Consider the following 17,582-nt stretch of genomic DNA (forward strand, 5'->3'; position numbering starts at 1 on the left):
AATCGGTGTATGCGAACATGAGTAGAGTATCTTAAACAGTCAGACAGTTTGGACACAGTCTCCAGTTCTTATTATACCTCAGTGGCTGGACCACGAGATCGTTTGCTGATCGTTCCCTTTTCAGTCTGCATGATAAATGCAACAGATGCAACAATATGTTGATGAAGTGGAGAAAGTCAAAGTTGCAGGTCTATTATGATATACTGAGAGAGCAACTTGTCACATATTAACAAGGCAATTAAAAATGCCAGACGGGCTCCTTTTTCTAACTTGATCACTATTAATAATTTGAGTGCTCTTCTTGACCATTGACGGCCTGATCAAATCCTATCCCTGCAAACCTGTGAACTTTCCTCCACATCTAAATGTGATGAGTTTGTGGCATATTTCAGAGATAAGATAACCAACATTAGGCTGGGTATCAGTCAAGCAAGACCTGATGAGAAGTTTGATGATATATGCCCTAGCTTACCACACAAAGGCACTATGGATATATGTTCGCTGATTGACACAGACATGCTCAGGAAAGTGATATCCCAACTTAAGCCTTCTACCTGCCTTTTTGAGCCTATCCCCTCCACCTACTTCAAAATAGTTTTTAATTGCATATATGAAGAAGTGAAAGCTACTGTTAATCACTCTCGTTCTCAGGCACTTTCCCCACTGCACTAAAAATGGTGAAACCCCTTCTGAAGAAAAGTAATTTAGATTCTTCTGCTCTTAGCAATTTGACAAATCTCCAACCTTCCATTCTTAAGCAAAATTGATGTTCAAATAGTTAAAATATTTAAGTGCCAACTGTATTTTTTTTTAATCTGTTTTTTGTGCCCACCACAGCACAGAGACAGCATTAATTAAAGTGGTAGATGATCTTATAGCCAACACAGATGCCAAACCGCTCTTTTTCCTTGTACTCTTAGATTTAATTGCTGCATTTGACACGGTTGACCATAATGTCCTTCTGGATAGACTGGAGAGGTAGGTTGGCCTATCAGGTCCAGTTCTAAATTGGTTTAGGACCCATTTAACAGGGTGAGAGTTTGTCAACCTTGGTGAACATAACTCAGAGAAAATACATATCACATATGGCGTTCCACAAGGTTTGACTTTGGGTCCGGTACAGTTCAGATATATCTAACCCCTTTGGCAGCATCATTGGAAAGCACAGCATTGAATTTCACTGATACACAGACGATACACAACTTAACATTTCTATGTCACCAGAGGATTTTAGCTCCACAGATAAATTCTTATACTAGTGATTTAAATAGTTAGATGGCTGACAACTTCAGCCACCTAAATCAAGAGGAGACCAAGGTACTTATTGTTGGAGCCAAAGCAGAGAGAGAATCTAGCCACACATTTTAATTCACAGGCAAAAAAGACAAGACACCAGGTAGAAAACCTAGGTGTTATTTTAGATTCTGAACAAAATGTTGGCTCACACATTAGGAATATGACCAAAATAGCTTCTTACCATCTGAGGAACACTGCCAAGGTTCGGCTGTTTCTCTCTCAGGCTGATACAGAGAGACTCATCCATACTTTTATTACAAGCAGTCTTAACTACTGTAAGGCTCTCCTGTCTGGTCTACCCAAGAAAGACATTGGTCAACTACAAAACATACAGAATGCTGCAGCACGGGTACTGACCAAGACCAGAAGGAGATCACACATTACACCGGTTTTAAGTTCTCTGCACTGGCTGACTGAGTTGTAGAATTAATTTTAAGATTCTTCTATTGGTTTTTAAATCAATCCACGATTGTGCACCCCTATACATGTCAGACATGCTTTTAAGTAAGTCCCTCGGGTCCTCTGGCACTGGCCTTTTAACTATCCCAAAGCCTAGGACCAAGAGGCATGGAGAGGCATCCTTTTAGTTACTATGCACCCAACCTCTGGAATAGCCTGTCAGAGAACTTGAGGGGGGCTGAAACGTTTAACAGAAAAAGAGATCTTCAAACATCTTTTTAGCTTTGCTTTTCCTTTTTTAAATTGTTTTTAAATTGTTCAGTTCGTGTCATTTCTTTTTTTAATCTTATGTTTGTAATGTAGTAAATATTTAGGCTTTTATTTTCTGTTTCTTCATGTAAGCACATTGCTTTGCATTCCATGTCTGATATGTGCTGTATAAATAAAGCTCGATTTGATGACAACGATGCTGCTTTCCACTTCGCTTCTTAATATAAATCCACACACATTCTATAATTACACTATTAGTTTTTGTATCTTACAGTCTGCAAACAGCTAGTTTGTCTTTTCTTAGCAAGTTGTGGCTAAAATAAATCATATCAACGGCTAATGCTAACCGCTAGTTAGCTTGCTAGCCAGTCAGCTAGCTAATAAATGTACTGAGTCCGAGCAAATGTAGCTAGCTAATACATCCTGATACCAGTGCTGGTGTAGGTCTAATTCAGTATGTTGTTTGTATCTTATAAATCAGATAGGAATAAGCGAAGCATGAATGTGTTAGCTACATGAAGTAAGAGAAAACATTTAATTTATTTTGTCTAGTAGGGTACAGTTTTTGTCAAAATTGACTTTTTGTAGCAGGTTTGGGAAAACTTAAGAAGCAGGTTATGATAATTAACACAGCAGGTTAGGATAATAAAGTTAAGGTTAGAAAAAGGGTTAGCTAAAATGCAACAAAAAAGCACAGAGATTTAGGAGGAAAGACTGTGGCATTACACACATGGAATCTAACAATGGAGTCGGAGAAGGAGGCTGACGTTTTACGTGTCCCCAACCGATTCTGTTTTTTTGTTTGTTTATAACTTATTTATTTTTTACATAATGTTGCCTCTATCGTCTCTTATGATAAGAAAAAAAAACTTCTGGACATCAGGACTGCAACTACTCACCACGGACTGGCTGAATCCTTTTTTTCCCTTTAATGAGTCTGACGAGCCCGACGCGAATGATATACTGCTTTCTCGGGACAGGCCCAGATCCCTGTGATTTGCGTGAAGAGGAGGCGGAGAAAAAAGGGGCCAGAGGGCGGACAGCCTTCTGAAAATTCGTAGGCGATCGACTAAACCCTCACTTCCTTCCATTCTGCTAGCAAACGAGCAATCTTTGGAGAATAAAATCGACCTACGCGCAAGATTAAACTACCAACGGAACATTCAAAACTGTAATATATATCTTATGCTTCACGGAGTCGTGGCTGAACGACGACACTATCAACATACAGCTGGCAGGTTATACGCTGTACCGGCAGGATAGAACAGTGGCTTCTGGCAAGACAAGGGGCAGCGGAATTGGTATTTTTGTAAATAACAGCTGGTGCACGAAATCTAAGGAAGTCTTGAGCTATTGCTCACCTGAGGTAGAGTATCTCATGATAAGCTGTAGAGCACACCATCTACCTAGAGAGTTTATCTGTATTTTTCGTAGCTGTTTACATACCGCCACAGACGGAGGCTGGCACTAAGACAGAATTGAATGAGCTGTATTCCGCCATAAGTAAACAAGAAAACGCTCACCCAGAGGCGCCGCTCCTAGTAGCCGGGGACTTTAATGCAGGACTGTTTTGCTAGCACAGACCAGAATATGTTCCGGGATTCCTCCGATGGTATTGAGGAGTACACCACATCAGTCATTGGCTTCATCAATAAGTGCATCAATGACGTCGTCCCCACAGTGACCGTACGTACATACCCCAACGAGAAGCCATGGATTACAGGCAACATCTGCACTGAGCTAAAGGCTAGAGCTGCCGTTTTCAAGGAGCGGGACTCTAACCCAGACACTTAAGAAATCGTGCTATGCCCTCCAACGAACCATCAAACAGGCACAGCGTCAGTACAGGACTAAGATTGAATCGTACTACACCAGCTCTGACGCTCGTCGGATGTGGCAGGGCTTGCAAACTATTACAGACTACAAAGTAGAGGTCGACCGATTAATCGGAATGGCCGATTAGTTAGGGCCGATTTCAAGTTTTCATAACAATCGGTAATCGGTATTTTTGGCCACCAATTTGACATTTAATTATTTTTATTTTACACCTTTTTTTTACACCTTTATTTAACTAGGCAAGTCAGATTAAGAACACATTCTTATTTTCAATGACGGCCTAGGAACGGGGGTTAACTGCCTTGTTCAGGGGGGATTCGGGGATTCTTTTTTGCAACCTTCTGGTTACTAGTCCAACGCTCTAACCACCTGCCTTACATTGCACTCCACAAGCTGACTACCTGTTACACGAGGGCAGCAAGAAGCCAAGGTAAGTTGCTAGCTAGCATTAAACTTATCTTATAAAAAACTATCAATCTTAACATAATCACTAGTTAACTACACATGGTTGATGATATTACTAGTTTATCTAACGTGTCCTGCGTTGCATATAAATCGATGCGGTGCCTGTTAATTTCTCATCGAATCACAGCCTACTTCGACAAACGGGTGATGACTTAACAAGCGCATTTGCGAAAAAAGCACCGTCGTTGCACCAATGTACCTAACCATAAACATCAATGCCTTTCTTTAAAATCAATACACAAATATATTTTTAAACCTGCATATTTAGTTACTATTGCCTGCTAACATGAAATTGTGTCACTGCTCTTACGTTCATTGCCTGGCTCGTTGCGAACTAATTTGCCAGAATTTTACGTAATTATGACGTACCATTGAAGGTTGTGCAATGTAACAGGAATATTTAGACTTAGGGATGCCACCCGTTAGATAAAATACGGACCGGTTCCGTATTTCACTGAAAGAAAAAAAAGTTTTGTTTTCGAGATGGTAGTTTCCGGATTCGACCATATTAATGACATAAGGCTCGTATTTCTGTGTGTTTATTATATTATAATTAAGTCTATGATTTGATAGAGCAATCAGACTGAGCGGTGGTAGGCACCAGCACGCTCGTAAGCATTCATTCAAACAGCACTTTCGTGCGTTTTGCCAGCAGCTTTCGCAATGCATTGCGCTGTTTATGACTACAAGCCTGTCAACTCCCAAGATTAAGCTGGTGTAACCGATGTGAAATGGCTAGCTAGTTAGCGGGTGCGCACTAATAGCGTTTCAAACGTCACTCGCTCTGAGACTTGGAGTGGTTGTTCCCCTTGCTCTGCATGGGTAATGCTGCTTCGAGGGTGGCTGTTGTCGATGTGTTCCTGGTAAGAGCCCAGGTAGGAGCGAGGAGAGGGACGGAAGCTATACTGTTACACTGGCAATACTAAAGTGCCTATAAGAACATCCAATAGTCAAAGGTATATGAAATACAAATCGTATAGAGAGAAATAGTCCTATAATAACTACAACCTAAAACTTCTTACCTGGGAATATTGAAGACTCATGTTAAAAGGAACCACCAGCTTTCCTATGTTCCCATGTTCTGAGCAAGGCACTTAAACGATAGCTTTCTTACATGGCACATATTGCACTTTTACTTTCTTCTCCAACACTTAGTTTTTGCATTATTTAAACCAAATTGAACATGTTTCATTATTTATTTGAGGCTAAATTGATTTTATTGATGTATTATACACTGCTCAAAAAAATAAAGGGAACACTTAAACAACACAATGTAACTCCAAGTCAATCACACTTCTGTGAAATCAAACTGTCCACTTAGGAAGCAAGACTGATTGACAATACATTTCACATGTTGTTGTGCAAATGGAATAGACAACAAGTGGAAATTATAGGCAATTAGCAAGACACCCCCAATAAAGGAGTGGTTCTGCAGGTGGGGACCACAGACCACTTCTCAGTTCCTATGCTTCCTGGCTGATGTTTTGGTCACTTTTGAATGCTGGCGGTGCTTTCACTCTAGTGGTAGCATGAGACGGAGTCTACAACCCACACAAGTGGCTCAGGTAGTGCAGCTCATCCAGGATGGCACATCAATGCGAGCTGTGGCAAGAAGATTTGCTGTGTCTGTCAGCGTAGTGTCCAGAGCATGGAGGCGCTACCAGGAGACAGGCCAGTACATCAGGAGACGTGGAGGAGGCCGTAGGAGGGCAACAACCCAGCAGCAGGACCGCTACCTCCGCCTTTGTGCAAGCAGGAGCAGGAGGAGCACTGCCAGAGCCCTGCAAAATGACCTCCAGCAGGCCACAAATGTGCATGTGTCTGCTCAAACGGTCAGAAATGGACTCCATGAGGGTGGTATGAGGGCCCGACGTCCACAGGTGGGGGTTGTGCTTACAGCCCAACACCGTGCAGGACGTTTGGCATTTGCCAGAGAACACCAAGATTGGCAAATTCGCCACTGGCGCCCTGTGCTCTTCACAGATGAAAGCAGGTTCACACTGAGCACGTGACAGACGTGACAGAGTCTGGAGACGCCGTGGAGAACGTTCTGCTGCCTGCAACATCCTCCAGCATGACCGGTTTGGCGGTGGGTCAGTCATGGTGTGGGGTGGCATTTCTTTGGGGGGCCGCACAGCCCTCCATGTGCTCGCCAGAGGTAGCCTGACTGCCATTAGGTACCGAGATGAGATCCTCAGACCCCTTGTGAGACCATATGCTGGTGCGGTTGGCCCTGGGTTCCTCCTAATGCAAGACAATGCTAGACCTCATGTGGCTGGAGTGTGTCAGCAGTTCCTGCAAGAGGAAGGCATTGATGCTATGGACTGGCCCGCCCATTCCCCAGACCTGAATCCAATTGAGCACATCTGGGACATCATGTCTCGCTCCATCCACCAACGCCACGTTGCACCACAGACTGTCCAGGAGTTGGCGGATGCTTTAGTTCAGGTCTGGGAGGAGATCCCTCAGGAGACCATCCGCCACCTCATCAGGAGCATGCCCAGGCGTTGTAGGGAGATCATACAGGCACGTGGAGGCCACACACACTACTGAGCCTCATTTCGACTTGTTTTAAGGACATTACATCAAAGTTGGATCAGCCTGTAGTGTGGTTTTCCACTTTAATTTTGAGTGTGACTCCAAATCCAGACCTCCATGGGTTGATAAATTGGATTTCCATTGATTATTTGTGTGTGATTTTGTTGTCAGCACATTCAACTATGTAAAGAAAAAAGTATTTAATAAGATTATTTCTTTCATTCTGATCTAGGATGTGTTGTTTAAGTGTTCCCTTTATTTTTTTGAGCAGTATATTAAGTTAAAATAAGTGTTCATTCAGTATTGTTGTAATTGTCATTATTACACCCCCCCCCCCAAAAAAAAAACATTTTTCAAAATAGGCCAATTAATCGGTATCGGCTTTCCCCCCCGGGTCCTCCAATAATCGGTATCGGCGTTGAAAAATCATAATCGGCCGACCTCTACTACAAAGGGAAGCACAGCCGAGAGCTGCCCAGTGACACGAGCCTACCAGACGACCTAAACTACTTCTATGCTCGCTTCGAGGCAAATAACACTGAAACATGCATGAGAGCACCAGCTGTTCCGGAAGACTGTGTGATCCCGCTCTCCGCAGCAGATGTGAGTAAAACCTTTAAACAGGTCAACATTGACAAGGCCTCAGGGCCAGACGGATTACCAGGACGTGTACTGTGAGCATGCGCTGACCAACTAACAAGTGTCTTCACTGACGTTTTCAACCTCTCCCTGTCCGAGTCTGTAATACCAACATATTTTAAGCAGCCTGTGCCCAAGAACACTAATCTAACCTGCCTAAATGACTACCGACCCGTAGCACTCACGTCTGTAGCCATGAAGTGCTTTGAAAGGCTGGTCATGGCTCACATCAACACCATTATCCCAGAAACCCTAGACCCACTCCAATTTGCATACCGCCCCAACAGATCCACAGATGATGCAATCTCTATTGCACTCCACACGGCCCTTTCCCAACTGGACAAAAGGAACACCTACGTGAGAATGCTATGCATTGACTACAGTGCAGCGTTCAACATCATAGTGCCCTCAAAGTCCATCAAAAAGCTAAGGACCCTGGGACTAAACACCTCCCCCAGCAACTGGATCCCGGACTTCCTGATGGGCCGCCCCCAGGTGGTAAGGGTAGGTAACAACACATTTGCCATGCTGCTCCTCAACACTGGAGCCCCTCAGGGGTGCATGCTCAGTTCCCCCCTGTACTCCATGTTCACTCATGACTTCATGGCCAGGCATGACTCCAACACCATCCTTAAATAGGCCGATGACAACAGTGGTAGACATGATCACCGACAACAACGAGGCAGCCTATAGGGAGGAGGTCAGAGACCTGGCCATGTGGTGCCAGGCCAACAACCTCTCCCTCAATGTGATCAAGACTAAGGAGATGTTCGTGGACTATAAAAGAAAGAGGACCGAGCACCCCCCCATTCTCATCGACGGGCTGCAGTGGAGCAGATTGAGAGCTTCAAGTTCCTTGGTGTCCACATCACCAACAAACTAGAAAGGTCCAAACACACCAAGACAGTCGTGAATAGGGCACGACAAAACCTATTCCCCCTCGGGAGACTGAAAAGATTTGGCATGGGTTCTCAGATCCTCAAAAGGTTCTATAGCTGAACCATCGAGAGCATCCTGACTGGTTGCATCATTGCCTGGTATGGCAAATGCTCGGCCTCCGACCACAAAGCACTACAAAGGGTAGTGCGAACGACCCAGTACATCACTGGGGCCAAGCTTCCTGCCATTCAGGACCTCTTTACCAGGTGGTATCAGAGGAAGGCCCTAAAAATTGTCAAAGCCTCCAGCCACCCTAGTCATAGACTGTTCTCTCTGCTACCGCACGGCAAGCGGTACCGGAGCGCCAAGTCTAGGTCCAAGAGGCTTCTAAACAGCTTCTACCCCCATGCCACAAGACTCCTGAACATCTAATCAAATGGCTACCCAGAATATTTGCATTGCCTGTCCCCCCCGCTACTCTCTGTTGTTATCATCTATGCATAGTCACTTTAATAACTCTACCTACATATTCATATTACCTCTAACCGATGCCCCCGCACATTGACACTGTACCGGTACCCTGTATATAGTCTCGCTAATGTTATTTTACTGCTGCTCTTTAATTACTCGTTATCCGTATTTTTTTTAAACAGCATTGTTGGTTAGGGGCTCGTAAGTAAGCATTCCACTGTAACCTGTTGTATTCAGCACGTGACTAATAAAATGTGATTTGAATCTCACATGACAAGAGCTTGTTTTTTTATATCAAGTAAGCAATTCACTACAATCACCATAGACGTTCAAACAGCAGTAAAAAGATACAATAAAAAAAAAGAGTAACATAATCCTTCCCTCTGCCCCATACTGACCTGCCCCCTGGCTCTGTGCGATCCTTCTCTACACGGTATAGCCAGAAGAGGACTGGCCACCCCTCGAAGCCTGGTTCCTTTCTAGGTTTCTTCCTATGTTCCTACCTTCAAGGCAGAGTTCTGTAGACACTGTGCTCCTGCCTCTGCATTGCTTGCTTTTGGATGTAAAATAAATTTGATTGATCCTTTCTTACCTTTCCTCTGCAGGAAGAGCCGTAGCAGTGGGCTAGCCACAGAGATGGCCTTGTGGTAGTTGTCATTGTTGTTTATTGGCAACAGGTCGCCGTGGACGTCGGCATAACCCACCAGCAGGTCCACGTTGGGGATCCGGTGCACGTGCTGCAGGAGTCCATAGAACTCATCAAATCTGCCCGGCTTCGACCGGTCCAGGGAGAACCGACGGAATTCGGCCCCAAACTGGGACATATAGGAATGCGCAGACAGACAGACAGAGACACAGACAGACCGCAGTTAAAAGATTGGATAGGAGAAAGGATAATGACCTTGGTGTTTGTAGAAAGAATTTGGCAGCAAACAGTTTTGACAAAACAGAAAAACATTACACAGTGGTTGGAATAAGTAAATATGTCAAATCCACACCGAACAAAAATATGAGGTCCTGGGCTGGCGTGGTTACATGTGGTCTGCTGTTGTGAGGCCGGTTGGACACATTATAAAAAATTCTCTAAAACATTGGAGGTGGCTTATGGTTGAGAAAGTAACATTAAATTCTCTGGCAACAGCTCTGGTGGACATTCCTGCAGTCAGCATGCCAATTACACTCTCCCTCAAAACTTGAGACATCTGTGGCATTGTGTTGTGACAAAACTGGACATTTTAGAGTAGCCTTTTGTCCCCCGCACAACATGCACCTGTGTAATGATCATGCAGTTTAAATTGGCTTCTTGATATGCCACACCTGCCAGGTGGATGGATTATCTTGGTAAAGGAGAAACGCTCACTAACAGGGGTGTAAACAAATTTGTGAACAAAATTTGAGAGAAATAAGCTATTTGTGAGGATGGAACATTTCTGGAATATCTTATTTCATCTCATGAAACATGGGACCAACACTTTACATGTTGAGTTTATATTTTTGTTCTGTATAAGTACCAAAAAAATCCCCAGCAAAATCCGTCAGTTTAATAAGCTCGGCTGCATCTCAATCCACCACATCCGCCTATATTGACCTTTTGCATCTGAGGTGGAAGGTGGCCGAGCTACAGAGGTGTTTGTCGAACCATGAGACATCCCTAAAAACGGTGGTGTTCTCTCCATGACCACCACAGTGTCACGGGACTCATCTGAAGGTAACTTATACAAACGAATTGTTATTACATTTGAATTGCAAATGTAATAACAATAAAACACAGAAATACCTTATTTACATAAGTATTCAGACCCTTTGCTATAAGACTCAAAATTGAGCTCAGGTGCATCCTGTTTCCATTGATCATCCTTGAGATGTTTCTACAACTTGATTGAAGTCCACCTGTGATAAATTTAATTGACTGGACATGATTTGGAAAGGCACACACCTGTCTATAGAAGGTCTCACAGTTGACAGTGCATGTCAGAGCAAAAACCAAGCCATGAGGTGGAAGGAATTGTCCGTAGAGCTCAGAGACAGGATTGTGTCGTGGCACAGATGTGGGGAAGGGTACCAAAACATTCCTGCAGCATTGAAGGTCCCTAAGTGGCCTCCATTATTCTTAAATGGAAGAAGTTTGGAACCACCAAGACTCTTCCTTGAGCTGGCTGCCCGGCCAAACTGAGCAATCGGGGGAGAAGGGCCTTGGTCAGGGAGGTGACCAAGAACCCGATGGTCACTGACAGCTCTCCAGAGTTCCTCTATGGTAGAGTGGCCAGACTGAAGCCACTCCTCAGTAAAAAGGCACATGACAGCCCATTTTGAGTTAACCAAAAGTCACCTAAAGACCATCAGACCATGAGATACAAGATTCTCTGGTCTGATGATACCGAAATTGAACTTTTTGGTCTGAATGCCAAGCGTCACATCTGGACAAAACCTGGCACCCATCCCTACGGTGAATCACGGTGGTTGCAGCACCAGGGACTGGAAGACCAGTCAGGATCGAGGGAAAGATGAACCTGCTCCAGAGTGCTCAGGACCTCAGACTGGGGCGAAGGTTCACCTTCCATTAGGACAACGACCCTAAGTACACAGCCAAGAAAACGCAGGAGTGGCTTCGGGACAAGTCTGAATGTCCTTGAGTGGCCCAGCCAGACTCTGGACTTGAACCCGATTGAAACATCTTTGGAGAGACCTGAAAATAGCTGTGTAGAGACGCTCCCCATCCAACCTGACAGAGCTTGGGAGGATCTGCAGAGAAAAATGGGAGAAACTCCCCAAACACAGGTGTGCCAAGATTGTAGCGTCATACCCAAGAAGACTCGAGGCTGTAATCATTACCAAAGGTGCTTCAACAAAGTACTGAGTAAAGGGTCTGAATAATTATGGAAATTAAAAATAAATTATACATTTGCAAGCGTTTCTAAAAACTTGTTTTAACTTTGTCATTATGGGCTATTGTGTGTAGATTGAGGGGAATTTTTAAATCAATTTTAGAATAAAGCTGTTACGTAACAATGTGTAAAAAGTCAGGGGCTCTGAATACTTTCCAAATGCACTGTATATAGGTCGTTTTGTGCAAACAAACAAAGGGGTTAAATATGTGTCTAAAAAAACTACAATATTTCCTGAGCTCGTATACCTCATTGATATAGGACAGACACTTCAAAACCTTATGATGTATTATTGTTTGCCATTTATGAGTGTGTTATTCAATGTGTTTCTATGGTTTATAAGTGTAAAGACAAAATTCAACCTTTTATCAAATTAATCTCAAACAATTGACTCAGGACCACTATGTGATAGGTCGAGTCTTGAAGACCAGAGCATCACTCATTTAGTACAAATTCTGATTATGTGTCCTTGGCTCATATGTGTGAAAAATGAGTACAATCTGTGCATCAGTTAAATGTTCAAAATGCAGATGTGTGTATGATTGTGCCTGTGTATGTCATAGTAGTCTATAATTACAGAAATAGGGACTCACACACCCATCTCTGTCGCTGTCACATCGATAGGAAAAATACTTACCTGAAATCTACCAAATCAATTACACTGGTGACAGTAACTCTTGTTGGTGGTACTCTATTAGTGAGGGCAGTTACCACAAACATGTTTTGTTCGACATGGTTGGAGCAATGCCTGTTGCCAAAGTGTAACATTGGAGTTGAAAGACAAGGGTTGGACCCTCCCGTCCCTTTTTTGCATTACGAAGGTGCCCCCAGCGACCAGCAGTGTTGTGGTTACTGCTGCACAGTGCGGGGGACTGAGTTTGTACGGTTGATTAGCGCCCCATTGTCTAATCAGGCTGAAGACCACAAACAAATTGTATTCTTCATTATTTTCAGTTGGGAAACTGGGGATTGGTACCACCGTCATCCTTTTCATGAGACTAATGTCTGTAGTCTTGACAACATCTCATAACATGTGCTGATGAAAAAGTTCGTGTTTTGAATGGATGAAGGGACCCCTGCATTATTATTACTACTACTACTATTACTATTATGTGACATTCCAATAGTAAGACTGGATATTACATTTTGGGATGATCCCAATAATGGAAAATGTAGCTATTTAGGAGGTACGAATTATGAACCCAAACTGCGCAATTACTTTTTTGTTTACTATTAGCAATCCTATGCGGAAGGAACCAAGATCTCTTGTGCCTTTGGCACCTGCGCACGGGACTATAAACAGCTGAATGACTTGTCAGCACTCTAGGCCAACAACCTTCATAAACGATAAGCAAACCTAATTAACAACCAGACAGTAGGCGATGCAATCACAGATGTGTCTCTCAGATGCTTTTGAAGCTTGTTCAGTATGCTTATTTGAGTTAGTTCATTGTAAACAAACATTCATCCAATCAGATCATATAAAATTGTATAACATATTGTGCAAACTCAACCACAGCAATGTGTGGTTCGTTGACAAGTATTCGCTCATTACGTGAGTGGCTGGGTACAGTCACAACATTGCCTAATCTCCAAAGCTTTTGACAGGGTTCCGACCACGGCATAATAATTTCATTCGTACAAATAAGACAATGTGGTAAAACATCCATCCATGCATCGGATAACAACACATACCTTCCTCATACCAATCCAAATTTCACACTTGTTCGTTCGCTGGATAAATCACTGGCTGGCCAACTAACGCGTTAGCTAGCAAGCAAACTGGTACAGCTAGCTGGCGCAGACGAGACAATTATATTACAACATAACTTGCTGACAAGCCATTTAGCAGGCAAATTTTGCCATCATATGCAAGTAGCAAGCTAAGAGCCTTCAATAACTAATACAATAGTTACATAGTAGCTGTTTTATACTAGCAACTTTCTAGCTAATATTGCAAGCAACGCACCTTGCTCTTCACCTCCACGGAGCTCAGAGTTCGGTTGCTCGGCACTCGGTGGTGCTTGTTCATCTTTCGCTAGCAGGACCGCCACAGCAGCACACACTTGCCCTCGCGGGGCTGCCCTCGTCTCCTTCGCACTCCCCTATATCCCAAATTATATCAACACAGGTATTCCAGTTGTCTGTGTGTCCTCATAAGACACTTTAATTCCCTCGTTTGCGTTGTCCTCCTCCGAGAATGCGACAACGCCAGCCAACCAACCTGCTGTAATTTATCTTCTCATACTCGCCACATCCCCAGCTAACCACTTCATTGTCCTGTGTGACGCTTTCACGCACCCAGGAAACTGCACTCGTTCCCAACAGGCGCGCTCCCGCTAGTAAGATTCAAGTACAACTTATCTTGATCACTTTTCACCTGTAACAACGTATTAGTTTATATGACGTAACCGAAAAGTCAATCAATGTTTGTCTCTTGTCCACATAATCAAATAATCTTGTCTAACTGTTTTTCTGTTTGTCTGCATGTCCTAAATTGTGAATAAATGCCTCAAGTGTATTTTATAATGGTAAAGTGTTTTTAGTACAAACAAAGTAGCCCTAAGAACTACAGGTGATATATTTCTGTCTATAAAGTAAATCAAATATAAACATTCACAAATTCACCTTGGCCAAGGTGAGTTTGCTCCACTCCTTTCCCACTCATAGCTCTTTGTATCTTATGAAATTGCGATATCTTGTGGCCATCTGGTGTTAGCGCAGACAATCGTCATCAAAAGACTAAATTCAGCAATTTCAAATGTACGTACAGTATGAAGCATCACAGAATATGTATGGTTTATCTGTTTGATGTCTTCAAATACTGTGATTTGACATATAATATCACATCTAACTAATATAATGTATTTATTCTTCCTTTCAACTCACTTACTGCAATATGTTTCCATTTACCCCTGTTACAGTATTTCATTGTGTTCTCTTTCAAATATAGTGTGCTCCACTGCCTCTGTCCCAAGATTCACAAGAAATTGGACAACTGTCATGATGATGAGACAATCGAGCCATCAATATGAACCCCCTATAAAGATGTAAAACTTTGTTATAAATGGGAAAACCATGACAGCATTAAAGAGTGACTGCTCATAAAAAGCAACCTTTTCATTTGAAAACGGCCTGTAACATTGATTATATGAGTCAGAAACATTTATTTTAGTGTCAAAATGTACTACAATGTGTAAATAGGAACATTTTTGTCATAAAGTAAGTCTCGTCAAAAACGGAGATTTGCAAGATGATAGGAAAAATGGTATGTCGTGCAATGAAGGCTACCATAACAGTTTTCCTTGGATGCGTTTGTGATGCGTTCAATGCGTTCAAGACAACTGGGAACTCAGAAAAACCTAAGTCAAGTCATGACGTCAGTGATCTTCATGTCGGCAAGTTCGAGCTCTAGAAAGAGGCCAGATTTCCCAAATTGGAATTCTGAGTACGATGACATTCAAAAAGATTTTTCCCAGTCACAGCTATTTAAAAAAATAAATAATTAGTTTCCAATTGTCCTGAACTGAAGGAAGTCGGAGATTTCCGAGTTCCGGGTTTTTTTGCACGCAACATTATTTCAATTCTGCCCACAGCTGGCAGTTAGCACCCAAGTAATCAGCAATTCTGAGCGCAGCTGCACACGACCCAGAACGTAATGCCCATGGTCATTTGGTTGGACATTTGATATAGTTAGGGACTATCAGTAGCCTAAATTACACAATATGCATGGGCCAATATGAAAAAATGTCAATAGTTCCACATTTCAATGACTTAAAAACCTCAAACAAATTTTAAATTGTAGAAATGCATATACAAATATAGAAAGCATTTAATGCGACAACTAAAAGATATACAACATGAAAACATGGATTTTAACATATAAACGCGGCACGCAAACAAATTATAAGATTTTTGTGATATAAGGAAATCAATCAATTGAAATTAATTCATTAGGTCCTAATCTATGGGTTTCACATGACTGGGAATACAGATACGTTTTTTAAATGTAGGGGCGTGGATCAGAACACCAGTCAGTATTTGGTGTAACCACCATTTGCCTCATGCGGCGCGACACATGGCCTTCACATAGAGTTGATCAGGTTGTTGATTGGGGCCTGTGGAATGTTGTCCCACTCATCTTCAATGGCTGTGCGAAGTTTCTGGATATTGGCGGGAACTGGAACACGCTGTCGTACTCGTCGATCCAAAGCTTCCCAAACATGCTCAGTGGGTGACATATCTGGTGAATATGCAGGCCATGGAAGAACTGGGACAATTTCAGCTTCCAGGAATTGTGTACAGATCCTTGCGACATGGGGCTTGTGCATTATAATGCTGAAACATGAGGTGATGGCAGACAAATGGCACGACATCGGGCCTCAGGATCTCGTCACATTAGCTTTGTGCATTCAAATTGCCATCGATAGAATGCAACTGTGTCCGTAGCTTACGCCTGCCCATACCATAACCCCACCTCCACCATGGCACACTCTGTTCACAACGTTGACATCCGCAAACCGCTCGCCATATACGCTGTCTGCCATCTGCCCGGTACAGTTGATCCTGGGATTCATCCGTGAATAGCACACTTCTCCAGTGTGCCAGTGGCCATCAAAGGTGAGCGTTTACACACTGAAGTCGGTTACGACGCCAAACTGCAGTCAGGTCAAGACCCTGGTGAGGACAACGAGCAGGCAGATGAGCCTACTGCCAAATTCTCTAAAACGACGTTGGCGGTGGCTTATGGTAGAGAAATTAGCATTCCTGGTGGACATTTCTGTAGTCAACATGTCAATTGCACACTCCCTCAAAACTTGAGACATCTGTGACATTGTGTTGTGTGACAAAACGGCACGTTTTTGAGTGGCCTTTTATTGCCCCCCCAGCACAAGGCGCACCTGTGTAATGATCATGCATTTTATTTTTTGTTGTTGTTGATATGCCACACCTGTCAGGTGGATAGGTTATCTTGGCAAAGGAGAAATGCTCAGTAACAGGGATGTGAAAAAATGTATACACAAAATTTGAGACAAATAAGCTTTTTGTGCACATGGAAAAGGGATCTTTTATTTCAGCTCATGAAACATAGGACCAACACTTTACATTCTGTGTTTTTATATTTTTTTAAGTGTATTTCACTCATATTGCAATTAATTATAGGTCAAATTTAATAGAAATCTGGAAAGATTGGACAGTTACTTTGAAGATCGACTTTACTGTTCTAATTACGTTAGTAGCCCGTTTATAACAGCATTATTAAGGCACCCTCAGATGTTTGTGGTATACGGCCAATATTCCACGGCTTATGGCTGTATCCAGGCACTCCGCGTTGTGTTGTGCGTAAGAACAACCCTTAACCGTGGTGTATTTTCCATACACCACACCTCCTCGGGCCTTATTGCTTAATTATACCAGGTCATTTAATGCTTAAAAACAAGATTATGAATAAGATATTTGGCTACAGAAGTGCCATTTCTTACCGATCTCTACAGCTTCCGTCCAAAAACAAATCCTTTGAAATGACATCAAAATATAGTGGAGGAGTTACTGGCTAGCTACAAGTGGCTAGCTTAGCTAACGAACTAGCTATATCGGGGCAAGCATGACCAGATGACACATCGATGAACCCCCACAGATTTGAAAACTGAGAAAGAGGTGGAGTTGGACTGTTTTTCGTGCCCAAAGTCGACCATTAAAGCTAATTTCCTGCAATTCAACACATTTTACCATTGTTTATAACGTGTTTTTTATTTTAAAGAAATCGATCTGGGGGAATCGACCTGTTCTGAATATTGGGGGTACATGTCCCCCCATCCCCTGTGGCATTTGTGCCCTCTGCTTTAACGTCAAAAATACCTCTGCTGACTGTCCCTAACCTTTGGTGCACTTGTCTCAATGCTT

General features: G+C 42.9%; 1 protein-coding gene across 1 annotated transcript in view; it reads right to left on the reverse strand.

Moving 5' to 3' along the window:
• LOC106572110 (partitioning defective 6 homolog beta) overlaps positions 1-14,010 on the reverse strand; it is a 39,994-nt gene extending 25,984 nt beyond the window's left edge. Inside the window, exons 1-2 of the mRNA XM_014145959.2 lie at positions 13,648-14,010; positions 9,386-9,608 (exon numbers count right to left, since the gene is read on the reverse strand). Coding sequence (XP_014001434.1) covers positions 9,386-9,608; positions 13,648-13,710 — 286 coding nt within the window. The 5' untranslated portion in view covers positions 13,711-14,010. The remainder of the gene's footprint in view (positions 1-9,385; positions 9,609-13,647) is intronic.
• Between the last annotated feature and the right edge of the window lie 3,572 nt (positions 14,011-17,582).

This window comes from Salmo salar, chromosome ssa15 (assembly GCF_905237065.1).
Source record: "Salmo salar chromosome ssa15, Ssal_v3.1, whole genome shotgun sequence".
NCBI lineage: Eukaryota > Metazoa > Chordata > Actinopteri > Salmoniformes > Salmonidae > Salmo > Salmo salar.